Below are 27,940 nucleotides of genomic sequence, written 5' to 3'. Positions count from 1 at the left end.
GTCTTCAGTGGAGTCCCATAAAGATGACTCAGTGTAAACAATGAAAGTTACACATTTCCATAATACACACTGGAATGAGCTAAAAAAAAAAAGAGGAGAAAAAGTATTCTTTTATATGTTAAATACAGAAATGTCTGCCGTAGGTACTAATACATGGAGAGTAAAGGTAATATATATACAAAAAGCACATACTCAAGTGTAACAAACCAGCAGTAGTCAAATAGATTTATAGTAGAGCTATATAACAAGATTCCTATAAATAAAATGGTAATTTACTAATGCCATATTTGCACTGCCATTTCCAACTGGTTTTTGAGGTCAGGAAAGGATTTAAAGTGTGCTTATTACTAGTAGTTATAATTCCCTGAAGAACAGGCTTCTCCTCAGATAAGATACTCCAGCAAAGCTGCATCTAACATTGGCACTCTTCCATTAGTGATTTCAGTAAAATTCATATCTGAATCTGACCCAACCACTTCAGCTGCTTATTTACTATGTAATCAGCCAGTACACATTACAAATAAAAAAATATATATATTTTTTATGATGAAATATAAAGAGGTTTTAATCTGGATGCAGTGACAACCCAGTAAATATATTTTCTAGATCACTGCTGTATCCTCATCTTAAGAAGTCATGCACCCCTCACAAAAACAATGCAATGCACCATGCCAGATTATAACAGTTAACATGACTGTGCACATCTATTTCTAACAGGTAGTATTTCAACCTCTGTTGACAATTCCAAAGAAAAATTGAGACATCATCACTGAAAGCTCTTTACAAAATGTAGCCAGGACTGGAGTATTACACCCAATGGTTTAAACGCAGCTGAACTCTGAATTTGATTACAGCACCTCTACTGCTTCAGACCATGGTCTACGAGCAACGGCATGTTACAAATGGATTATTTTTTTCTGGAGAAATGCATACGATTTTGTTTCTAATGTAATGACAACCCACCCAGTAAAGATGGGTTCTGGACTACAGTTGCATTCAGCATCCTAAGAAGCCATACAACCTTCCCCAATGGAAAAAGTACAATATAAAATGTCAGACTGTGACAGTAAAAAGACTATGAACCCCTGCTTTTGCTGCCTATATATAAAAGATCATATGCCAGTTCCCCTTTTAATGTTCATATCAGCACTTCCAGAGACTTACAATCGGACACCCAAGACTCAAAATGCATCTAAAACTGCAATCTCACTCTTAAAAAATTAAATGCAACTCAACCAAGAGTTTGGCCCCATCACTTTGGTTGCTACAGACCCTGGAATTCAAGTCATAACATGAGAAAAGTAAACAAAACATTCTTCTGGAGAAAGTTGTATAATTTCTAATTTTGATGTAATGACAGCAGAGTATGCATACATTTTGGATCACTGCAACATTCTGCATTCTGACCAAAAGTACTCCAACTTTGGAAAAAGGCCTTTATTATTCCCCTTCACAAAGGTGGCAACAGTAATATCCCCAATTTTCAACCTATTGCCATCTTATCCCCCATCTCTAATCTTCCTGAAAAATGTATCCACCTACAACTCCTCCCTATCTCATAGACAATCACTTGCTAACTCCCACACAATATGGATTCAGGCCTGGCCACAGCACTACCACTGCTCTCCTCTCCTTCCTTGAGACTATAAACAAAGCCCGTGACTCTGGCTGCACTGTGTCTACCCTCCTCCTAGATCTCTCAAAGGCATTAGATACTATCTCTCACAACCTTCTCTTAACTAAACTCTCTAATCTAAATCTATCCCACTCCTCCATCAATTGGTTTACCAGTTACCTCTTCAATAAGAAACAAGCAGTCAAATGGAAAAAAGCCACTTCCCCATTCTTCAATACTCCCACAGGTGTACCCCAGGGTTCCATTCTAGGGCAACTACTGTTCAATGTTTTCATAAATGACTTTCACCATGCTATCCCTAATGCAAAACGTATCCAATATGCCGATGATTTAACAATTATCTGCTCTGCCATCCCCACCTCTACTCTCATAAAACTAACCTAAGATGCCTTCTCTTCCACTGAACAGTAGTTGTTAGATAACCACCTTAAATTCAATGCATCAAAAACCAAACTTATAATATTTACCCCTTCTAAAACCACCACCATAGACAAAAACTAGTACGTGACCTTTTTATACTTATGAATCGAATATGGGGGGTTTCTGGAAGTTTCATTGTCACATCTGACATTTTGCATTGCATTGTTTACATCGTGAGGTAGGAGGCTTTTGCTAAGGGTGTAGAATGCAGCAATGGTCCATAGCACATCTTCAGTGAGTTGGGATTCTTTTCAGAAGAAAAAAATCACACCTTCTTCCAGTAAAAAAAAAGTTGTAATACACTGTGACTCAAATGCCATAGCATGAAACAGCTAGAGTGTTTTAATTCCTTAAGGTAGAATTGCAGTCTTATGTGGCTTTTATACCTGAATGTCCTAACACAATTACAAGACACTCCAGTACAAATGCACCAAATAATATGACACTACTCTTAAGGATTTAAATGCAGCTCAGTGCTGAATTAGGATAACAGGATTATAGAAATTACAAGGCAAGTAACTTTCAAGATTGCATACTCCTTGCCAATAACCACCCTCATGACGTAATTCTCACTTCTGTAAGGGCAAAGCGGGTCAGGCCCATGATGAATTTACAGATGCCCATCCAATAATTCAGTTTAGTCTTGATGGACACAAAGATGTCACTATGCTTAACATACAATAGTAGCTGCTGGACTTTAAAGTAAAGGAGAATGTCAGTAGTTTATGGCTTGATTTTAACCAGCGATGGGGATACTTGTTAGGCAAGGTACATGAGATGGCTGTATTAGCAAAGATGAGATCTACAATGTTTTGCTTCTTACTGACCTGGTTAACTAACTGATCCAGGGAATTATTCACCAAGTCTAGGAATCTTTGGGCACACCAAACTTTCAAGGCATAGGTGCATCTGTTTACTGACTGATAGTTACAATCTCCCATCAAGAAGGTATTTTTCATTGGTAGTACTTCAGAAACTACTTTCAGGAATCTTGCATGGTTGTTTGGAGATGCAAGATATCCTGTAACAGGCAAGAAACTGATAATTTGTTTTATTTAAGGTAAGCTGGAGTTAAATTAAATTCTGTATGTGGGTCTGTGGGTCTTGGGGGATTTGTCTAGAGGTGATACAATCTCTGAAAAGGCAGAAATAGTCCCTTATTTTCCATTAGATCAAAATGCATGACAAGCACTAATCCTAGGTAAGCAGAAAGTGCTATATTTACAACTGAACAATGTCTCACTTACGACACAGGCATGGGTGCATTCAAGTTGCAGGGGAGTCGTAAGATTAGGAAATTTCTTAACCGAGACTTCTGGCATTGAGAAAAGCAACCATATCATTGTTTTAACTAGAATTTTCTGTAGCTATTTGCTAGGCTTGAATGCTCAGAAGATAGCTACTGTGGGGGTACAAAGGCACTGCCAGTAAACAGAAGCCATGGAACTTGAAATACAGGCCATTATTTGCAAAGTAAGTTGGTCTGTTTACTATCTCATCCCAAGCAAACATTCTGGTTTCCCCTAGAATGACATCAAGTAGTTAGCTGTTGAAACCAATAAACTTTTCTTTGTATTTAGGCATCATTCTGGGTGAGTGTAGGATTTTACTTAGTACCACAGTCTTATATACATCTGATGTATGCACAGTGAAAACCTACATGTTTGACAGGTCAACCACCTCAAACCATTCAAACATACATGGGCTACCTTGAAATCATACTTGTGTAACATCAAGGACGCTGGCAACAGACATGACAAATGTCCTTGTCCAGCTTGCTAAGCTTGGTGTCAGTATGCCTGATGATGGAGGCACCAATTACCAGGACATGTCTAATTGTACTCATGGGTTTAGTGGCATTTGACAGTTTACAGTATGCACCCTGGTGCCTCTTTGCTATGTGAAAGGATAGTGGTGGTGGTGTGTTTGTGGCAAAAGTGAAAAATAATGGGAACAGTAGTATATTTCAAGCTTGCACCTCACAGACACAAACAGACTATTCCTTAGAAGCCGATCTGATTTAACAGTGATTACTTGGCTGTCCTCTGTGTTCATTTAAACAGCATACCCTCTGAAAAAAGGCAATTTCTCTGCATACTGTTAATGTCTGCTTGTGAAAAGACTGAAAGACAATGACCAAAGTAATGCATTGCTACTTGTTCTCATAGAAATAGCATCTCTGGCAAAATACATCTAATTCCACAGTGATCAAGTAATTGCCATTTGCTTTCAAACACAACTTAGTCCCCCACATATGCACACAAAGACAGCCACCTAATGTACAAGACTGATGGCTGTGTTTAAAGTAATGTAAAGGAAATAATGGTCACAATCAAATATTTCAATACGCTGCTCTCAGACACACACACACAAAGTCTCCTTCCCCTAACAAGCCATATCAACTAAGATCACGCAACTGCCCTTTGCTTTTGCCCACAAACTGCCATGCCCCAGCAAAGATAAACATTTCTGGTGATCATCTCCTATAAAGTAAAATGAAAGAAATAATGGCCTAATGTATTTCAACTTGCTGCCATCATCTCTGAATCCACCCCACCACAACAACTTTAAAAATAAATAAATGGACTGCTGTGTGTGTAGACAGTGTGCACAGATGATATTTATTTTTGAGTCCTGACCGTATTCATAAAAATAGAAATGCCTGAAGAAAAAACATCCCTGAAAACTTGAGTGTCTGCTCCTACAGACATCTAGCGAACTGGATAGAGACTGTCAGATAAGCACAGAGATCCTCTGTATATAGCAGCCAATCTTAAGAGCTTACCTCACAAAGTAACTGGACATGGACAGACTATGTGCTATTACAATGGGAAGGAGAAGTAAGCAACTATGTTAATGGACAGCATGATTGCTCACTTAATTGTGGTACTAAATACCAATAATTTACTGGGAAGTGCACTGTAATTATTTACTTAGTACAAATAATGTGCTGATCAAATAATCATAGCACACATACCCTGAGGATAATTTTTTATTATTTTAAAACTGGATTCTTACCGTGTTTACAGTTTTAAAAAGTAAAAGGTGTTCTGTATTTTTACCGAATTTAAAAATAAAATGTAGAAATAAATTAATTAATTTATTTTGACATCCATAGCTCTGACCAAAACCCACAGTGTATCTTGTCATCTGACATTAAGGAGTTAAGTATTTGGAGCTAAAGCAGCACTCACTATACTTACATTTTTCATATTCAAAATAAAAAAACTAAAGTACACACATTTGCACTGTAAAGTCTGCTTTATCCAGAAGATATATATATATATATATATATATATATATATATATATATATATATATATAAAGCCACGGTGGTACAGCGGTTCGGCTGGGCGCTGTCTGTCTGAGTGTGCATGTCACTCCTGAGTGGCATGTGGAAAGACATCGTGTGAATGGGCTGGGTCCGGGGCTGGCACCTTAGTACTATAAAATTGACTGCCAATCATTAGCAGACATACACACACATATAAACCAACCTACCCTAATTTCATATGTAAAACACTGAAAATAAGTTCAATCATACACAATAGCAAATAAAAAAACAAGAAAACAATATCGAAAGGAAAACTACTGCCACTCCCAATATTAAAATTAACCCACTCCCCATAACACTAGCCTCAAATTTGTCTGAATAGTAGCAGTGTTATGAGAAGATTTTAATGATGTTAAGATGTAGGTTAGGAGAAGTGCGTAAAGGTTAGCACCCATTACTAAAGAGGGCAGGTGTAATAGCTGCTAACCCTAAAGCTACACCTTAATGTCATTAAAACCTTCATGTAACACTGCCACTACATAAGACAGACTCAGATTCACAAACACTACATCCATCTCTTAACCTAACCCCTACCCTAAAATACACAAACTCTCTCACGCAACAACACCCATTTTTACTCATCCTCGACCCCAACCCTTTCTCTCTCGCACACAATCTCACCCTCCCAACCCCACTTACCTGTATCGACATTCCAAACTATCGTCATCCACTGTTTGGCCATCCTTACCATAGACATTAAATCACACTTCTGTGTTTGTTGAACAAATGTACATTCAGTCAAATGCAGGAGAACCACACACACACACACGCACACGCACACACACACACACACACACACACACACACACACACACCCTCAAAATGTCAGGATACTGCTAACTTCCATCTCTTTACAAAAGGAGTGCTGGTTTCATACATACACCTCTTAAGATACTTAATTTTCCCATATTTTGCACTTGCATATCCACAAATACAATGTTATTACAAAATAAATATAAAAAAGCTCACACTAGGAAAGAAATCAACAAGAACAGATGCAATATATCACTTTTATTTGCATTTGTATATTACATGTAGCAATGGCACACAGACTGAACTCCACCAGTACTATATTATGTGGCACTTGACAATAGGAAAAAAAAAAAAAAAACAGATCATGGCTACTGGAAAAAATATTGAAATTGTTTACACAAACACACACCTCTCTATCTATACCTATCTATATATGTATTTTCTTTTACCATCCATGGAGGGTGATCTAGAAGATCCCCCCGAAGTGTCCTATAGTTGGGTTCATCCTTTCCACTATTCTGTAGCTTACTTTGGAACATCTCATGCTTGTGGTATGTGTTCAGTGTTCATGCAAGCAATAATATCTCACAGTGATGAGACAAGTACAACTAACCTCAGAGCTTGCAAATTTACTCCCAATCACTAGTGAGCACTTTCAAGCAGATCAAAAACTGAACATTTTACCCCTACACTGCTAACAAGACAATATGCAAGTATATGCCTGCCTGATCTATAGGGAATCTCAAGAGCTACAACTAGATTGTTTTTCCTTCCCAACTGTTGTGCAACTGTGAACATGCTACACATAAGAAATGATGGGGGTGGCAGTGTAGGTAATGAAGCTATCAGGTGTCTTCTCCCCATGCAAAAATACTTGCCCTTCTAAGACTGTGGGTGATTTTAGGGAAGTTGGGTTGATGATCAGTTGCAATTTGATTTAGGAATGATCATGTACTGATTATTCACAGAGAAATCCAAAAATCCTGCTGAATGGACCTCCCCATATGGCAACATGCCAAAGAAAGGTAATTTCCAGCAACACTATCCAAGCCAACCTATAGTATACAGATGCAACTTCCTGAACTGCTATTATTCTGAAATCACATACCAGGTGTGCTGGCTGAAGATGCCAAAGACAAGAATGGGAGTAAAACCATGGTCTCTTTCAGGACAAAGAAAAGGTGGTACTAAACTCTAATTCTGCCCAGAATACAAGGCAGCCTCTACAGCTCTTTTGAGGAATACAGTCTAGCTTGTCACAACAGCTCTGCTGAGAAGGACTGGACTTTCAGCCAAGTTTTACCTAGACCACCCCTATGGGGATAGCCTTTGAGCTCCAAAATCAAAAGTGACCATATACAGAAACCACTGGTCTTTAGTAATGGTTTTCCAAGCTTGGCGAATCTCAGAGACCCCCAAAAGAGGAAGTAGATGACTGTAGTAAGCACTAGTGAGGAAAGAGCTTATGTAATCATCTTGGGCAACTTGGCTGGCACAAAAGGACTTTGTGATGCTTAAGAGATTATCTTGGGAGGTAAGCAGATATCGTCATCTTTTGGGGCTTAATAGACTTGGTACAGAAATTGGTAGAGGACAGCCATAAAGGTGCTCCAAAGCACTGTCAACCAAATATTAGTATGTCTAGCCTACAAGAACTCTCCTATTGAATTCAGCATCCAGAAAACTGTTCCCAAGTTTTTCATTGAGGGAGGATAATGACAGCAAAGCCGACCTCCTGCCTAGGCACATCCCCAAGCCTACAGCCCTCATCACAGCATCCTAACATTCAAAACAACAGCATGCTGTATGGAAGCTTGCTTCTGAGGCTGCAAATAAAATCTGAATTACATTCATCCTGAGAAAATAATCAAGTTCTTCCAGTTTCTCCAGCACCCATCCCATTAAGGAGAAGCATAATCCAGACACATGAGATGAGCATTTGAGGGCTCTGGACTCAAAATGTGTTGTGGCGGAATGCTCTTTTCCCTTACTATGATCATCCAGAACTCTTGTCTCCTTGTCCAGTGGCAGAACAATGTTTTGGTCTCTGGAGACTTTAGCAGGACTGACTAATCACAGCGCAGTTAGCACAAGGATGCTTTGTGAGGGACCATCTCCGTTCAGCCTGGCCTTCAACAGTGCATCTGTCTTTTTGGTAGACACAGGAGCAGAGTCAGTGTGCACTTCAATGCAAGGATAACCTAGAGCTTCTCTGCCTCATTCCTTGTATACAGAGCTAGGCATTTCTGAGGAAAGGAATAAATATTCAACACCAATCTGTGTTGAATAAGTGTCACAGTCTTACCAAAGGACTGGCGGAAAGTACTCACTGTCCTTTTCTATCGCCTCCTCAACTTCAAACACCTCTAAGTAGCCTGAAAGGAATGGAGTCCCTAGACCCCCATTACCTGTAACGTACGGGCTCAGATAAAGTCTTGTGCTAGGCTGAGTACATGACTAATGCATTCTGGGTGGTAGACAATGTAAATTCAAAATATGAGCTTGCTGGACGGGGTGTAATGCTAGAGCTCAGCCCAGTGCTGGCTTCTTTGTTCATTAAGGCTTTACTTTCTAATGCAGCCCTTCACCCTTACATCAAGATCTCAACAGATAATCTGCTTGATTTTAGGCCCTCAGCTAAAATTTAGGTCCGACAGATACTGTCAGGCTTGGGGTGGGAAGCCTTGGGAATCTTTACAAATGAAAGCAAGACTCCTCATAACTTACATCAGGAGAAGTTGATGAGGAGTAAAATATGAACTAAAAGGTTCTGGAATTGGGGACTAAATATATTCAATGCATGGCATTACTGCGTCTATCAGCATCAAATGCAAAAGCTTCCAAATAAAAATTGCTCAACTGTGATTGGTAAAAAGGATGAATACAGACAGAGGACACCTCAGGGTCAGTCCTCATTGACTACTCTACAGGCTACAGTTTCTGCTCTACAGACAATAAGATTAGCAGAGGACGCAAATGTGCAACATGAAAATATTAATTTTTCTTTGAAGAAGGCAATGGAACAAAAGTCTATCCCTCACTTTCACAGACTGAAGGATCTTCATCCAGCAAACTGGCAACAAGGGATGAAATCTGGCTTCTTCCACTCTTGGGCTTTGAGCCAAGAATGGAGGTCTCCTTCTGACAACAGTGGGCAGGTTTTTTTAGAAAACAAAATGGATCCCATGGTAAGGGCTGGTCAGAAATTGATGTATTTTTTTTAAACTGGTTAAACAATTCTGAAGACTGTTCTTCCGTGACAGCCACACACTGAATTACTTTGTTCAAAGGAGGAACAGCCTCCTCTTTACTCTCCTCCCAGTCAGCCTCTGTGACTTCCATATCAAATTTTGTGCAATTTTCTTCTAAGCTATGAGCATTATGACTAGCTGCTTGGTCTAAAGGCTTTACAGTGCATCTATTTGCATCATTTGTAAATTTGCTTTGAATTTTATTTCTCACAGATTCACGAGTGATGTACAAGCTCTTAATATCATTAGTCTGTTCCAAAGACCACTTATTCTGGTTTAATTTTTCAGAAGTAGTCACTTCCAAATCTGGCATCTTCTCTAACAACTTTTGCAACTGCCCAGTCTTGCCAACTCTCATTACAGCTCTTGGAACTGCAGCTTTTTTCTTGCAATCAAGGTTTTCTGGGACTAAAAAGCCATCTTCATCCACATTACAGTGTGTTGTTGCTTTTTCTCTGCGATGCTGCATGACATCTCGAAAATGTTTAAGTCCTTCTATGATCTCCACATCTGCAAGCTGTTTTTAGAAAAAAGAAATGAATATATGATGAATAATCACATGCAAAAGTAGATCAATCATCTGATTATACTTTTACTACAGGGTATGCCTTCACTAGGAATGATATATTCCACTGGTAACCCTAGAACCCATCGGTCTACTGCTCACTTCAAGTTCTTAAGTTCTAAATGTACTGACATACTGTCACCAATATCTGTGTGTGTACAAGTCCTTTTACTGAAATATTTTCACCAATAGCTGTGAATGTTGACAACTCCTTATACAGCAATATTTTCTCCAACTTCAGTTCAACAATGAAACACAAGATGGTATGTTTTGGGTGCACATTACTGCGTACTCCAATTAAACAACTAACATCTGCTTACCTCACAAAAGATGAGCTTAAAATTGTCACACTTTAACTCAGTTTCTTACACTGTTTCTGTGTTTAGCTGTCTGTCAAACCACATCCTGTACAATAACTCAAGGATGTCTTCCTTTATTTCAAATTAAACCCATTTTAAACGTCTTAATCTTAAACGTGTTAATTTCTAAGGGATACCTAAACATTTCACTGATGTACTAACCTCAAGTGTAAATCTCGAGCTTGCCAACTTCCTAGAAATAAATATTTTGTCAAGTACTAACCTTCTCCCTGGCATCAGGGATATACGTGCTGTATCCATTTAGAGTTTCCTCATACTCATACCTGTCAACTTCTCTATCCAAGAATTCTGGACAAAGCCAAAAATAAGGGGGGGGGGGAGGGGGCAAAGACCACAAATCAGGGACTTTCTTTTTTAAATATTACTCTCATTCACTTAAAAAGTTAACAGAACAGATTTTGCATCAACATGGATTTTCTGAAAAAAGAATGAAACTAATAACTGGCGTGGACTGTTATCAGAAAAATCAAATTTTATGAAGAACAATACAAAAATATGAAGCAAAATGAGGGCCAATTGAAAGGTAGGCTAATACTGCCTTATTCAGGACTGCCTCCATTTCAGCTACATCCTTACAAAAATATGCTATCTGGCAGTTTAGCTTAGAGAAATATAAAGCAATAGGCTAGTAACTAGTTTCACTTTTTCCTCCAGGGGTTCTTTTCTGTCTCCATTTTGCAAAATAAATTACCTTAGGCAAGTCAATTAGGCAGACAGTGCACCTAGGATTCCAAGGAAATTCACATGCTTAATGGGTTTTACCCACTGGGGAAGCGGGGACATCCAGAACTGTATACACAATATCTGAGGATGTCTATCAACCATCTGTACAGTGAAATAACCATTTTCTATTTTCCTCCTGTAATGGTTCCCCACAGTTTTCTTGCTCATTCACCATACTGCCCCGTTACATTTTTGGTGTCCCTCCTGTGTTAGCTGCTGTCAAAATCAACCTCACTAGTACATATTCTTTTTAATTACTTTGAGGAAGTTATCTTACCTTTTTGTGCTCTCTTGGTCAAAACACTGAGCAGCCATACATAATCAGGTGGTATTACTGCCAATACTGAAAAAACAGAGAAAATATGATGCACCTAATCTACTCATTCAGAGTGTCAAAGGAAATGCCACACAGAAATGGAAACAACTGGGAAAGTAGGCCAAGTAGACAGTCAGTTCAGACTGTGTCCTAAACCTGTAGGCAACACTAGGTGATAATGTCTGGTGAAAGTATGAGAAAGTTCAGTTTTGTAAGGTGCTCACAGAAACAGAAGACCCTTCCTCCAGGAGACAAACAACTTTCTTACATATGTCCATCTTTATTCCGCCTTCTCCCTCCCAGCTGTACCTGTCACGCTGGCTGGAGGGCAATGTCAATCTCACACTAATGCTGTACCAATATAAGCCACACTGTACTTTAAATTATTTTAGTAAAGGACAGCTAATAAAGCCATCAACAGTAAGTTAGAGATGTACAGGAGGATTCAAAATACATGCCATCTTCAAGATTTTTTTTGCAGTACAAAGCATAGTTGAGTGTAAAATGTTTATTTGAAAAACACAGCTTCAAGAAAGGCCACAGTAACAGTAGATCATACTTTTAATGGTTTATTTAGCTTCTGGAAGCTGATTCCTAGCCAAAATTTCTGAAAAGTAGCGTCTCTTTCTAGTAAGTAACAAATACAGATCTTGCACCTACTTAGGTTCTAATCTAATTGGAAAATAATTCACACATAACTACACCAGTAGACGACCACACACAACGCAGACGAAATCCCAAAAATCAAAAGAACGAACTGGCAGTGATGCAGTCGAATACCAACTTTAATAACTTTTAGTTATGTACTTACCATAACTTTAGATGTTTGGGATCCATCTCGCCTACATTCTGTACTGATGGGTTATCCCAGGATGCACCACTACTACTTCCCAGATCTTGTTTGTCGACAGTTGAAATAACATTGCCAGCTGTTTCAAGATGAAACGGCTATACTGAACCGTTCGGTCTCTTCTGATCTCAGATGGATCCCAAACGATGTTATGTGATCTGATTCCTGGGTGGCTCACTGGAAAACACTCCTGAGAACTGTGGAACCGAAGGATGCCACATCCAATTTGTAATGAGAAATAAAGGTGTGAGAAATGTCACTAATGGCAAGCTTGGAATGAAAGGCTGTGAAGTAGCCATAGCCCTTGTAGAATGAGCTTTCACAGAGGTTGTAAGCTCTCTATTAGAAGACACAAACAACTGATCAGTTTTTTGCCTGTGAACATCCAATGAGTGGAAGATGTATTCCGCTGTCTCTGTCTGTTGTTGAGAAAAAACTGGGAGTTCATGGCCGGAAGGGAGTGGAAAACCCAGTCAAAGTCTTACCCTCTTGTTCACAGTGGGTAAGGCGGGGGCAAAGAAAGCTGAAGGCCCCTCCAAAAATGACACAGCGGGAGCAGGCTTGTTCTCCGTAGAGCAACACCTGTAGATATAGATGATAGAGTAGCCAACTGAGAGCTACCCGTCTGGGCCAGTTGCTCAGGTAGGTTACCAGAGAGGGTATCTGAAAGTTCCTTGACCAGATCCCTCTGAAGTCTGGTGAAGCAGAGAATTCAGAGACCTTAAAGTAAAGGCTGCTGAAGTAGATCCATACTCCTGGACTCTTTATTAGGTGGATGGACGGCCTCTGCCACATCTTGCTGGGTAGCAGATGCCACCACCAGGGCATCTATGGCCACACCTTTAGATAAGAAATCTTTTAATCGTGGTGCTGCCCCTTCGAGAGATCAAATCCAGGAGCTCATCAAGGGCGGAGACACCAGGAGGCGGAAGGCTGAGCCTCAAGAGGCCTTGAGGAATACCGACTCCTCAGCGGAAGGGTTTGGACTGCCAGTCGCCGTTGCTTGAGGATTTCCAAGATGTCCACGAAGGAGGCATCATCGGTGTCCGTGTGAGAGACTCAAGGCGAGTCAACGTGCTTCTTCTTGCACTGTCTCTTCCTGGGAGGTTCTTCGAAGGACCCAATCCCAATGGGGGTGACCTCAGGCCCCAGGGCTCCGTTGTCTTGAGACAGGGGGACAACAAAGGAACTAGTCTCCGTGCCAAGGGAAGGTGCCGGGGAGATGGTGGAGGTAGCCAAGGAAGATTTGGCTAAAGCACTCCTAATGGCCTTGAAGGCCGGACCCCCGAGGCCACAACAGTAGACGGCACTCCTGCAGCCAAGGCTCAAACAACCAAACCATCGGACTGAAGCGTCACCCGAGAACCTCCACTGGCTCCACTAGCACAGACTCCAACGGTGCCGAGGCTGTTGAAGGAGGAACTAATAGAACAGGGTGGACAATACTGGGCTGGAGACTAACTTTTGAGACTAACTTTTGGAAGACTGGAACAGCCTTTGAGGCACCCTGTCTATATCCGAATCGGACATCCTCGAAGACCAAGAAGAGACCGATCGGGCCCGAATTGACTTCTCCGCCGGTTCGAAAGACTGGGAAACCAATGGAGCCGGAGAAGGTGACCCGCCTCTCGATGCTCAACAGCGGCTCCGAAGACAGAGTCGTCGGAGGCTGGAGGCGATTTCTTTGCTGTCGGCTCGACGGACTGGCTTCTTCCTGGAAGGAGAGGGAAGAAGCTAAAGCCTCCTCAAAAGAAGGGGTGATAAGCCCTTTCAATATCAATTTGTTTTTCCTCTCTTGGAGGACACGAGAAGAAAAAGCGTGGCATACACTGCACGACTCTTGAAGGTGCTTAGGGCCTAAGCAATAAACACAGAGCGTGATCATCTGTGATTGACATCTTGTACCCACACTTGGTACATTTTGACATCACTACAAATACACACACCAAAAAAAAATTAACACTAACTACACAGAGATGCCAAATCCCTCTAATTTAAACAGGATAGGCCAGTAAATCACACAGCGAAAAACTGTAACACAGCTCAGGTCTAACTAAAACGGAACCTTGATGTTTAGTAGGAACAAATACCACAAAAACAAAATTTTGTCAAAAATGATTTAAGCAGGAACCTAACGCTAACAACAAAACCACACAAACTCCAAAAACACACAAACTACTGAAAAAGCATTAAGTAGCTGTTAAAACAGCTTTTGGTTGAAAAATTAGCAAAATTCTGACAGAAAATTAGTCAGTAAAGTACTTAGCCAGCCCAAGTCGAGACCACGCCTATTGCTGAAGTAGTAGTGGTGCATCCTGGGATAGAGAATAGCTCAGCCAATTAGAGACTCATAACATCAAATGTTTTAAAACATTAAGCGCTTTCGTCTAAAACCAAAGCAGACATTATCAGAACCATTCTAACAAAGCAAAACCTCAAACAGAATAAAAGAACACACTCCCTAATATATAAAAAATGAAACTGGAAAGTGCAACAAAGTATCCATTACCCGACAAATCATTTAAAGTGGCCATACCATATAATAAGCAGAACAACCCATTAATGTTGTCACAATGTAACAATAAAAGCGAGGCTTTATGTTTCAAAACACTACTAATAGAAGTAGCCTTGTTTAAACCTGGACTATTGGCAGCATTTAGTCTTAGTTATCAAACTAGTTCTTTGTACATTAAGCGGTTCTCCCAGTCACCCATCTAACTGTCCTTGTTCAAGTGCTCCAGAATACAGAATTTAAATGTAGTGAAATCTGCACACTTTAAAGCATGCCTCGAAAGAGTGATTTTTATCATCTTTCCAGCTGATGCTATATAACTGTTGGCAAATATGCTTATTTAAAGAGTTGTTGAACATAAAAAGCTGGACTGTTCTGGCACCTAGCTAAATATACAGCTTTGGTAGTATAACAGAAATATTGGTCGCTACTGATCCACCTTTGTATACTATTCAGTGTGCCCTTGTAGTCAGTTTCAATAAATGCACACTGCCTGCACCTGCCACATTTAAAAGTTTTAATGTTTCACCCATCACTTGTCACATAGGGTCTCTCCAAATTTTTTTTAATAGATCTGTTTTTATATGTGCAGGTTGGTGATTTATCAAAAAGATCTCCAAGATCATCATCACTTTGCAAGATTTGCCAATGTTTAAAAAAATATTTTTAATATCTGTAGAATCTAGAGAGTAGAGTATTACCAAACTGCAGTTGCTAACAAAAGATCCATTGCAGCTAACTGCAATCTCCACTTGCCTGTCAAGTTGTCTGTGGTCTGGTGACTTAGGCAGACCCTTTAAAATAATAGGTGCATAATTATCTGATCTTGTGGACCAAACTTCTGACTGAAAAGCAGTAATCAAAAAAACGGGGTAACCAGGTTCCAAAAATTTGTTTTTTTTTAATATCAAACTATATGGCACACACTGAGTCACATGTCAACCTAGAAATACTAATAAATTGGCTTTTGGCAACCTCTTTTTTGATGGCAAGTGTGGTTACTCGAAGTGTAGTAATACATTACAGTAAGTAGGTTTCCTGTGAACAGATGTGGCAACTTGTCCATCGCTCCTATTTGAAATAGCCACATCCAAAAAATGTATAAAGTTTATTTCCACATTGCATTTAAACTACTACTAAAAAAAAAAAAAAATAGTTGAAGAACCTAGGTCTGAAACAAATTGATCAAGCTATGTGATCCAGACCAAATCAAAAAAATGTTGTCCCAAAATCACAGGAAACACTTATAATATTTGAAAGAGTTTATTACGAAGATGGTGTCAAGTTCCCACTTAAGTAGAACTGCACTGGCATAAGTGGGGGCACAGGCAGCCCCCATTACCATACCGGAATGTTGTTTGTAACATTCACCGTCAAAAGTAAATAAAATTGTTTTGAAGGACAGTTTCCATAAAATCACAAAAGTCTGTTTTCATTACATGACCTTGGACCAAATCAAAGGACTACATCTCTGAACCATGCCATGCTCACCTCATGTGGAATTACTGTGAACAAGTTCTTTACATCCAAAGTGACTAAAAAATCAGAATAATCACAGTGGAAACTGTGTAATTTATTTAGAAATTCCCACAAATCATGAAGTATATGTGGGGATTCCTGAAATAGTGTTTTACAATTTAAAATCGACAAACTTTGCAAAAGGCTCAGTAATTGAGCCGGCTGCAGCCATGACAGGTCTTAATGGTGGGTCTTGCACACTGGAGTGTATTTTGGGAATTCCAAAGTTTTTAGGTACAACAGGGCAAGGAACTTTTAAATAATGGAATGTTTCTGGGCTAATGTCCCCAAAGAGCAACAATTCATCGAGCTACATATCAATGGGCCCATGGGCTGTTTTAAATTCACAGTTTTCTTGCTCATCGACCATGTTGCCCCATCACATTTGGTGTCCCTCCTGTGTTGGCTGCTGTCAGAATCTACCTCACCAGTACATATTCTTTTCAAGTGAGGAAGTTCTTATCTTTTTGTGCTATCTTGGTCAAAACACTGAGCAGCCATACATAATCAGGTGGAAGAATTACTGCAGATACAGAAAAAATAGGGAAAAATATGATGCACCTAATCTACTCAGAGTGTCAAAGGAAATGCCACACAGAAACAGGAACAACTGGGAAAGCAGATCAAGTAGACAGCCAGGTCAGACTGCGCTAAACCTGTAAGCAACACTAGGGGATAATGTCTGGTGAAAGTAATAGAAAGCTCAGTTTTGTGAAGTGCTCACAGTAATAGAAGAGCCCCCTCTCACAGGAGAGAGACACGGTTTTCTTACATATGTCCATCTTTTTATCTGCCTTCTACCTCCTAGCTGTGTACCTGTCACGCTGGCAGGAGGGCAATGTCGATGTCGCACTAATGCTGCACCAATATAAGCCACGCTGTATTTAAGTTCTTTTAGAACAGGACAACTAATAAAGCCATCAACAGTAAGTTAGAGATATACAGGAGGATTCAAAATACATGCCATCTTCAAGATGGTTTTCTGCAGTACAAAGCATAGTTGGGTGTAAAATGTTTATTTGAAAAACACAGCTTTCAAGAAAGGCTATTGTAACAGTAGATCATACTGTCAGTGGTTTATCTAGCTTCTGGAAACTGATTCCTAGCCAGAATTTCTGAAAAGTAGTAGCTGTTTCCAATGTTGTTGTTGTCTTTTGGCTTTTCCCGGTTAGGGGTCGCCACAGTGGAACTCCGGTCCACTAATGATTGGCAGTAGATTTTCCATAAGCAACAAATACAGATCTTGCACCTACTTGGGTTCCATTTTAACTGGAACAAAATTTACACATATACAATCTGCATTGCTGCATGCTCTCTTCAGAGCTACACTCTCTGTAAAGGATGTGCGTGTGGGGTAGGCAAGTATTCATGTAGCATAGTGGAAGAACTTCTATAATGTAAATATCTTACTACAACTAAAATAAAAATATGTTCCCCAAACCACCAACATGTCCTAATCCAGACGTCTTCCGCATAAAATTGTTACATATAAAATTATGCAAAGTAAAACTTCACAACTATGACATAATTATGTATTCTTACTTCTCTAATGATTGGAAAACAATTAGTACTTCAAACTACCGCAAAGACTAGAAAACATTACTACAAATGTGTTCCCTAAAGACAGATATCTACTGTTCATGTGACTGTTCATGGCAAAGGTGCTTGCCATATTTTTTAAAATTCATTTTTACTTATTTATCTCTTTTCAGAGTATTTCATTTGTTGTCCCCCCCCAGAACTAATATGGGGGGGTAGGTATTATTACATGCTTTTTGGCAGGGATACTGTTGCTCTGTTTTGATAGGGCCATTTCTTTGATTATTTAAATGGCCACACCAGACAAGGTTACAAAATGAAAGCAACAAAATCTTAATGACACTTGCAAGTTCTTATATCTACACATTTGCTTAACAGATGAACTCTGTAAGAATACCACTGGATAGTACAGTCAAGGAGAACGTGTTGGAAGTTTTATTTCATATACTACACATTATTGATTTCCGACATTAACACTTGCTTACTTTTTTCAGTTTGGCACCTACTTCTCAATCCTACCTTAATGATATCACTGTTTTTTTTTGTTTTCTGGTATATGTGCCCCTTGTGTATCAGCAGGCCAAACAGGTACTAAAAAGTGGTGCAGATTTAATTCCTAGAGCCCTTTACTTGAGCTAGATTACTTTAGATTAAGTGACCACTTAGTTAGCTAAGCTCCCAGGTACAAGCAATTATATCACTGAAGGGTTCTGTGAAAATAAACTGTCAAATATTTATCACTAGTGTTTCTCCTACATCTGCTTCAGAAGAATCGTAGAAATTAAGAGTAATGGCTCAATCAGATTTAGTCTGTTTTGCATCACTCAAAGAAAGGAACCCTTTTTTAAAGTGCTTTAGCTGAACATGTTTCTAAGGAAGTCTTGCAAAAAATGTCCTGACAATAGGTGACAAATATCATCAATGACCTTGAGACCCAACTTAATGCCTCCGGAAACACAGACAGTTTAAAATCAGACGGATATCTTAGACCAAAAATGAAGTTATGTTCTTACCATTGTCGATCTTCATTCATTCTTGACTGTTCTTGACACCAGGCATTAAGGCTTCAAGCCTTGGACTCCATCCTACACCATGCAGAGTACTCAGGCATTTCAATAAACAGGGAAAAATCAAAGCCGTCACCCATGCAAGAGATAGAATTCATCAGCGCAACATTCAACACAAACTCCTGTATGGCTGCTCTACCTCATCACGGGCTGCAAAGGTTAAGATCACAGCTTCAAGTGATACTCTCTCAAGACAAAGTTCCGGCTCACTTAGCCTTACAACTCCTAGGGTCAATGGCTGCCACGATCACTCTAGTTCCCCTGGCAAGGTACCATACCAGGCTGCTTCAATGGCTCCTGGCATCACAGTGGTCTCTGTTAGCGCACCCAATGACTTGCCTAATCCGCATAACCAACCAATGCAATCAGGATCTAAATTGGTGGATGAAGTCAGAAGATGAATTATGGAGTTGCCCTTTCACCCAGTTGAGCCCAAGGCCGTAATGACCATGGATGCATCCCTGATAGGGTGGTGGTGGTGGGGATTTCAGGGAAAGGCGGTCCAAGGCACTTGGTCCCCCTCAGAGGTCAATTTGCATATAGACATCCTAAAACTGAGGGTCGTGCTTCCAGTGTTACAGATATTTAAATCGGCCTTCCCTTCAGGGACAATTGCTATCCAATCAGACATGCCATGGTCTGGTACATCAACAGACTGGGAGGAACCAGATCCTACCCATTATGTCGGGAAGCCCTAAGACTGTAGCAACAGGCGATAGCAATGCACATTCTGGGGACTTCCAAAGTGACTGTGGACAAACTGAGCAGATGTATCCTCCTGCCTTATGAGTGGTCTCTCAATCCCAATGTAGCAACGAAGATATTTCATCAATGGGGTCAGCCTTGCTACTACTTATTTGCATCTCCCATAGACCACAAATGCAGCAGCTACTTGGCCCTGTCCCCTCCTCAGGGGGAGACACAGAGAGATGCTCTTCTACACTACTGGGTCCCGGGATTGCTTTATGCCATTCCTCCCTTCCCCCGATCCCCGTTTTTGAAGAAAGCCCAATGGTTGAGATGCAAAGTGATCCTCAATGCACCTTACTGGCCTCGCCAAGTCTGGTTCCCCTTTCTCTGGCCTCACCTAGTTCACCACCCATGGACTCTGGACTCAACCCCAGACCTAGTGTCTCATCCACATTGGTTGGTCCATCCCAACCTACACAGTCTCAAGCTGACAGTTTGGTACCTCCACTTCCAGTAATTGCCAGGCAGAATAATCTATCTTATAGAAAACTACCATAAACTGAAAAATAGATAAACAACAAAGGCCAGTGGAACAAGATGCTTTAAAACGGGTCATTAATGGTAAGAGTAGTAGGAATCCTGACTTTTTCAAAATTTGTAGTGATAAGAAATATTGTAGTCAGGATGTTGGGGATAGTAAACGTTATTTTGTGACCACATACAATATTTTAAGTGATCAACTTAAGGATGTGATTAATTATTATTGGGGGGGGGGGGGGTTGTTACAATTTAATGAGCTGGTTGGCATTATAGGTAGTACTCCTGTGTTTTCTTATAAGAAGGGACGGAGCATTAAGGACATGGTATTACACAGTAGGTTCAAGAGGCCGGTGGATAATTGAGTGGGCCAATCTCAATAGGTTGTCACCTTTCCATGCAATCACTGCATTAGTTGCAAGTATGTTGTAAATACATTTGATAAAATTAATGGTATTTCTTTTGTGTGTACGGGTTTGTATTGTTGTTACACTGAAGGTATTATCTATGCTGTAATATGTCCATGTAAAATGTTTTATGTAGGTGAAAGCAAGAGGGCTTTCAAAATGAGACTGCAAGAACACATCAGGGACATTAATGAATGTTAAGATGGAAAGCCCTCTTGCTAAGCATTTTAAATTGTATCATAGTAGTGATCAAGCGGGGCTCAGGGGCACTATTTTAGAACAAATTAATATGCAAAGTGGGTGTTTGGATATAAAGAAAAAAATGTTATACAAGGAGCTCATATTTATTTTAAAGTATACAACCCTGACCCCTGTTGGTTTGAATGTGGAATGTAATTGGAAGACTGTGATTTGATTGTATAACTGAATGATGGATAGTTGTGGGTTGGGATAGCTGTTGGTATTAAGTACTTGGTTTTATCTGTGTTTTTACTCCTTGAAGGCTTATTTGAGCTGAGGCGCTAGAGTGTATGTACTTATAATAAAATTTGGTTCACTGACCTTTGTTGTTTTTATTAAGAATAATCTATCTTCCCTAGTACAGAAAATACTTCTGGCTTCCCATAAACCATCCACCGGAAGACTTTATCTTAGTAAATGAACAGATTTGTGCTTTGATCTCTTGCAGCAAGAACTGACCCTTTTACAGCCTCGATTAATAAGGTATTAAAATATTTATCAACTATATTCCAATCAGGAGACTTGGCTTCTACTATTAGAGTTCATTTAGCTGCTATTTCAAATTTTCATAATGGCTTTGATGACCTTTCCTTAACGTCTCATCATCTTTGTAAAACCTTTCTAAAAGGTGTTATGCATTTGAATCCATTGAACCTTGGAATTTAACATTGGTTTTACAAAGTTTAATCAGTCAGCCGTTTGAGCCAGCAGCCACCTGTGATATCAAATTCTTATCTTGGAAGACCCTTTTCCTGGTGGCCATCACATCAGCCAGGAGAATATCAGAATTACAGGCTTTGTGTGTGAAACATCCATATATCATTTTTCACAAAGAGAAAGCATCACTTAGGACTAAACCCTCTTTCTTTCCCAAGGTTGTATCAGACTCAAATATTAATCGGTCTATAGACCTACCAGTTTTCTTCCCAAACTTCTCAAACAAGGGAGAATATTGTTTACACTTGTTGGATGTACGCAGACAATTACATTTTTACTTCAAAAGAATGAAATCAGTTAGAAAATTCAACCAATTGTTTTCGTCCTTTTCAGGCACTCGACTGGGCAAACCAGTTTCCAAAGTTACCTTATCAAAATGGTTGAGAGATTGAATCACCTTTGTTTATGACCAAAATAAACTAAACCTATCAACTAAGGTCAAGGCTCATTCCACCAGATCAATTTCCACTTCAGTAGCTTTTCATTCTAGAGCATCTATGGATAACATTTGTGCAGCAGCAGCTTGGGCAACCTCACACCTTTATCACTCATTACAAATTGGATATGGTCTCCAGGGTAACAGCATCCTTTGGCTCTATGATGCTCAGGAATACCTTCCATAGGGCCTCCCGGGACATAAAGTAGCTAGGGACTCTGTCCCAACAATCAAGAATGAATGAAGATTGACAATTTCAGATAAAGAAGTTATGCTCTTACCATAACGTTCCATCTGTGTTGTTGATCTTCATTCATTCTTGACATCCCACCCTCCAACTCCCTCCAAAGACTCCTGGAGGTTTGGATCTAGTCCTGGTTTTGTAGTAGGGCAGTTGCTCAGACAAAGCTTCTACATTTTATTTCTATGGGCAAAACTCGATCTGAGGAGAAGGGAAAAGAGGCACTATGGGTAGCCTTAGCTTGAGAGTTTCTGACTGGTGCAAGCTTGTTACAACGACCGAGTCGGTTGCGAGGATGGAACCGAGACCCAACAGTCAAGAATTAACGAAGACTGACATCAGATCACATTTTTCTTCCTCGGGACAATGTGAACTATGAATTTAGATTCCACAAACAAATCCTGTACAGGGCAATCCACAGCCAATCCCTTTCCCTTTACTTGAAGTTATAAACACATCCAGCACAAGATGCAAATCTAAACATTACATTCTCACAATGTACATTTCCACTATTCCAACTTTCTTGTAACAGTAGATGTTCGAATTTCACACTGCCTCAGTGGCCTATGGGTCCTGTGCCTGAAGAAACCCACACTGGCAGCTTTCCAGAACTCAGAATCTCCTCTTCTGATTCCCTGTGACATGGGATTAGTTAAGCCCCTCATAACTGGGGGAGTCCAAACTTTATCACACAACGTCAGTTATTCAGTCTTTTAGTGCAAAATTGAAAAAAAAAAAAAACAAGATGGAGCAAAGCAAGAAATGTCTGAAACCAACCAATATGTAACCAAAAAACACCAACACAAATAAACAAAGCCAACCAACAGCACAACAAGGCTGGATACCATCAAACTATATACAAAATAAGGGGAATGGTTGGTGGATGCAGCCACTGAGGCAGTGTAAAATTTGAACATCTACTATTACAGGTAAGTAGAATTTATGCAATTCTACTATGCTCATCACTGACATTCCCTCAGTGGTATATCGGTAAGTTCCCAAAGCTTACCCTACCTAGCAGGAGGAAGGAAAAGGATCCAGGAGCCCCTGGAAAATGATCCTCGTAAAGACTACACTGGAACTTGAGAAAGAATCCAATTTGTAATGTTTCATAGATGCATGAACAGTGGATCAGTTTGCTGCCTCTAAAATAGTTCTAGAGTACTTTCCTTTCCAATATGCCACCAAGAGGATAAAGCTCTGGGTGAATGTGCCTTAACCTTGTGTGGAATAGATTTACTACTGTGGGAGTAACAAAAAACAGCAGCAGAAGACAACCAGCAAACAATCATTTGCTTAGAGACAAGTGACCCTTCTGACCCTATAATCGGGGAAAAAAACAGCTCTTCTGCTTTCCTGAAAGGCTTAGTGCACCATTCAAGCTATGCAGAATATTGTTTCCCATGTTTTAGATTATGGAAAGAAACTTGCAGACATCTAGCTTGATTCAGCATAAATTCAGAAAACTTTTGGCATGAAAGATAGATTAGTGTATAAAACAGCCATGTCCTTGTGGAAAATTAAATAACACTGGAGCACCACGAGAGCCTGAAGCTCAGTGACTCTCCTTGCAGATATCAGAGCAATAAGCAACTCATTCTTCCAAGTGAAGAGCTTCAAATAAGCCTAAAGGGCAGGTTCAAAGACAAATAAAGCCACTATTTCAAGAATAAACTTGAGATCCCAAGGAGGTGGAATTTGCGTTTGAGGGGAGTTCTCAAATGCAACACTCCTTTCAAACTGTTTGATCACAAAAAGAGAGAAGAAGGGGATTCCAATGGCAAATTAGCTGAGATGTCCACAAGATGCACCTAGATAAAACATAAGATAAGCCATTGTTGAGTAGCTCACACAAATATTTCAAAACAGGAGTGGCAAACACCTTAACGGGCTCTATGATATTGGTTAGGTACCACCTAGAAAACATCTTCCACATTTAAATATAAGATTTTGTAGTTGCACGTTTTCTCCCCCCCCCCTTCAATACCTGCTGTACATCCTCATGGAGCAAATGCCTACAAGATAAAATCACCTGGGCTGTAAGTAGCAATTGCTCTACGCTGGGATGCACCATCGTTTCTTGACACTGTTTGAGCAGATCCAGAGTGTGAAGAAGCTTAAAGTAACTGCCTTGGTCAGTTTCATTAAAACTGAACAAACTTCACCTGGGCCAAAAGGGGATCACCATATTGATCTTTGCTAATTCTTCCTGAATCTTCAAAAGTACTTTGGGTATCAGTGGAACGGGTGGAAACATATAAAGGAACATACCCATCCAAGGGAATGAGAATGTGTCCGTCCTCCAAACATGGCTACAAGGATGACTTGAACAGAATTTTTCAAATTAAAAGTTATGTACTCACCATAACTAGACATCTGTGCTGACCATTTTCATTCCTCAACCTATGGGCTCAGATCCAATCCTCGGATCTGACTCGGCTACATACTCCAGACTTCTGATCCAACTCGAGCGACTCTCTCTACCCATAATGCCCACTACCTCAGATTGAATTTGTTGCCATTAGTCCCATACAGCTAGACAGAAACAAGAGAGAGTGACAGACAAAGAAGGGCACAAACCCAAAAAAATGAAGTTATGTACCTACTATAACGTTCCATGTTAGTTATCTTCATCTCACCTTCTTTCTTGCTGGTTGGGATCGGAGCCAATCCTTGGCTCCGACTCGGCCATCTTCTATAGCTCGAGAGCGGTTTACTGGCTCGAGGCAACCCCTTATCCCATGATGCCTGGTTGTAGCTGCCCAGATCTCGTTTGTAATAGCTAACCCCAGACATAACCAGAAAATCAACCTGTCCAAACAAACAGGTTGAGCATACCTGTCATACTCTCTAAGTCAGTAGAGGAGACAAACCAGAGAACACTCAGCCAGTGAAACCAAAACTCCTCTTGATCCAATAGGACAGGGGGACGGAGGGTGGGACGCAAGAAAGAAGGCGAGATGAAGACAACTAACATGGAACATTATGGTAGGTACATAACTTCTTTATGTTGTCTATCTCACCTTCATTCTTGCTGGTTGGGACAGCGTCCCTAGCACCTACAATCCTGGGCGGCTCATTGGAACAGACTCTTCAGAACAGTGGAACCAAAGTCAGCTCTGCTCCTGGAGACCATATCTAGCTTGTAATGAGAAATAAAGGTATAAGGATTTGCCCACGTAGCAGCTGCACAGATAGAATCCATGGGCAACCTAGATTGGAAGGCTACAGAGATGGCCAAAGCCCTAGTAGAATGACCTTTTGGTTTGATAGGCAACTCTTTCTCTCTCAATTGATAAATGAAAGTAATAATGTGAGACAACCACCTGAATAAGGTCACTTTGGAAACTGGGAGACCTTGTTTGCTTAGAGTGTAGGAAAGGAATAGTTGGTCCGACTTCCTTATATCCTTAGCCCTATGCAAGTAAACATGCAATTGTCTATGAATGTCAAATTGGTGTAATTTGTATTCTGCCTTGTTGGTGTAGTTAGGGGAAAACACAGGAATGTCTATAGATTGGTTTAAATTGTTTTCTGAGCAGACTTTCGGAAGGAACGAGGGATTAGTCCTCAGAGCAACCCTGTTCTTATGAAAAACCAAGTATGGAGGATGAACACATAGTGCCTGAAGTTCAGAGACGCATCTGGCTGAAGTAATAGCTACCAGAAAAAGTGTTTTCCAAGATAGAAACTTAATGGAGCAGGATGCTGCAGGTTCAAAGGGGGGCACAATTAAGGAAGTTAGTACCAAGTTTAGGTCCCAAGGAGGAGGGGGATCTCTCACTGGAGGTCTAAGGAGAGTAGTCCCTCTTAAAAAGGCTTTATAGAGCTTATGAGACATAATGTTTGAATTAGACAACCCAACATGAAAGTTAGAAATGGCCGCCAATTGAACCCTGATTGTAGCAGAAGCGGACCCAGAATGAAAAAGTTGTGCTAGGAACTCCAAAATTTTGTGGACTAGGGTTGAATAAGGATCTACGTTTCTAGCCTCTGCCCAACAGGAAAAACGTTTCCATTTGTTAGCATAAGTCTTTCTAGTTGTGGACTTGTGAGAGGAGACAGTAATCTCACGCACGACCGGGGAAATGCTGGGAAGCCTGGCTAAGGTTGGAAGTGGAGCAACCAAGCTGTGAGCTGGAGTGTTTGGAGGGACTGATGCAGCCCGCCTGATTGATGAATCAGTAGGTCTGGAATCGGATCCGGAGTCCAGGGCTGATCGAGAAGGTAATGGTGCAGGAACGGAAACATTATCTGTCGAGGCCAGTAGGGGGCAATGAGGACCATTTTGCAACCCAACGATACTGCTTTCTGTATGAGTTTTGGTATCAGGGGAAATGGAGGGAAGGCATAAAGAAGTCCCTGAGGCCAATCGTGGACTAGAGCATCTCTGTGTGTGTGACCTGGAAGCGGAAGAAGGGAGAAGTTTCTGCATTTGCTGTTGAAGGGGGTGGCAAAAAGATCGCAGCAAGGCTGTCCCCATTTGCGGAAGATCAGATCTGCAACTAACCTGATTCAGAGACCACTTGTGAGGCATGAGTATAGCTCTGCTGAGCCTGTCCGCTATGACGTTGGACCTCCTAGGGATGTGCGTCGCAATCAGAAATCGTTGGGAAGAAATCGCCCACTGCCAGAGTTTGAGTGCTTCTCGACATAGGGGGTAGGACTTGGTTCCGCCCTGCTTGTTGATGTACCAGACCACTGACATGTTGTCCGTTTGAATTGCAATGGTCCCAGAAGGGAGAGAGTCTTGAAGAGCTTGCAACGCTAGGAGCATGGCTCTCATTTCTAGGACATTTATATGCAGGTGGTACTCGTGAGGCTGACAAGTGCCTTGAACTGTCCTGCCCTGATAATGCCCCCCCTATCAGGGAGCCGTCTGTGGTCACCGTGGCAACCTCGGGGACTGAATGAAGGGTCTGCCCTGAGTCACTAGTGGGGAGACCATCCACCAGGAAAGGTGCCTTTTGCATGCTTCTGTAATCATGATCATGTGAGACATGGGCAGCTGTTGGAAAGACCATTGTGTGAACAGAAACCACTGAACGATCCTCATGTGAAAGCGGGCCAGTGGGATTAGAAGAATTGCTGCTGGCATGGAACCCAGAGTTTGAAGGACGAACCTGACTTGGATCCTTTTGCTCTACATTAGAATTTGTACTTGCTGACTAATTGTAGACACCCTTTCTGGCGGTAGCCTTGCGGACATGTTCTTTGTGTCTAAGTCTGCTCCTATATAGGTGATAGATTGACAGGGCAACAAGGCAGATTTTTCGAAGTTTATTGTAATGCCTAGCTGGGAGCAGATTGTGATAGTGTAGTCCCTGGCTTGCAGAAGTTGATGCCTGGTAGTAGCAGTGAGGAGCCAGTCGTCTAGATATGGAAACACCTGGAATTCTCGACGTCTCAGGTGAGCCCTGACCACTGCCATACATTCGGTGAACACCCTGGGGGCTGTGGTGAGACCAAAGGGCAGAGCTCTGAACTGGTAATGACTGGCTCCCAGCCGGAAGCGAAGGAATCATCTCCTGAAGCGCCTTGTCCATTTTGATGTGGTAGTACGCATCCTGAAGATCTATGGAGCACATCCAATTGTCCTGACCCAGAAAGGGTAGAATGGACTGTAGCGTGACCATCCGAAACTTTGTTCTTTGAACAGACTTGTTTAGTCTGCTGAGATCCAGAATCGGTATCCAGTCCCCTGTCTTTTTTGGTACCAAAAAGAACCTTGAGTAAGTTCCGTATCCGTGTTGGTTTGCCGGGACTTCCTGGATGACTTTTTTTTCTAGCAGTCTTGAAATTTCTATG

General features: G+C 40.8%; 1 protein-coding gene across 1 annotated transcript in view; it reads right to left on the bottom strand.

Annotated features, from left to right (window-relative positions):
- Window positions 1-6,406: 6,406 nt before the first annotated feature.
- The window catches only part of EXD1 (exonuclease 3'-5' domain containing 1), a 1,269,330-nt gene continuing 1,247,796 nt past the window's right edge, over window positions 6,407-27,940 (bottom strand). The window contains exon 11 of the mRNA XM_044074207.1: window positions 6,407-9,911. Within this exon, the coding sequence (XP_043930142.1) occupies window positions 9,174-9,911 (738 nt within the window). The 3' untranslated portion in view covers window positions 6,407-9,173. The remainder of the gene's footprint in view (window positions 9,912-27,940) is intronic.

Source organism: Protopterus annectens, chromosome 6.part0 (assembly GCF_019279795.1).
Source record: "Protopterus annectens isolate FY-2018-M chromosome 6.part0, PAN1.0, whole genome shotgun sequence".
Classification (NCBI taxonomy): domain Eukaryota; kingdom Metazoa; phylum Chordata; order Ceratodontiformes; family Protopteridae; genus Protopterus; species Protopterus annectens.
Note: the sequence above shows the minus strand (reverse complement) of the source record. Positions and strands in the feature narration are given on the sequence as shown.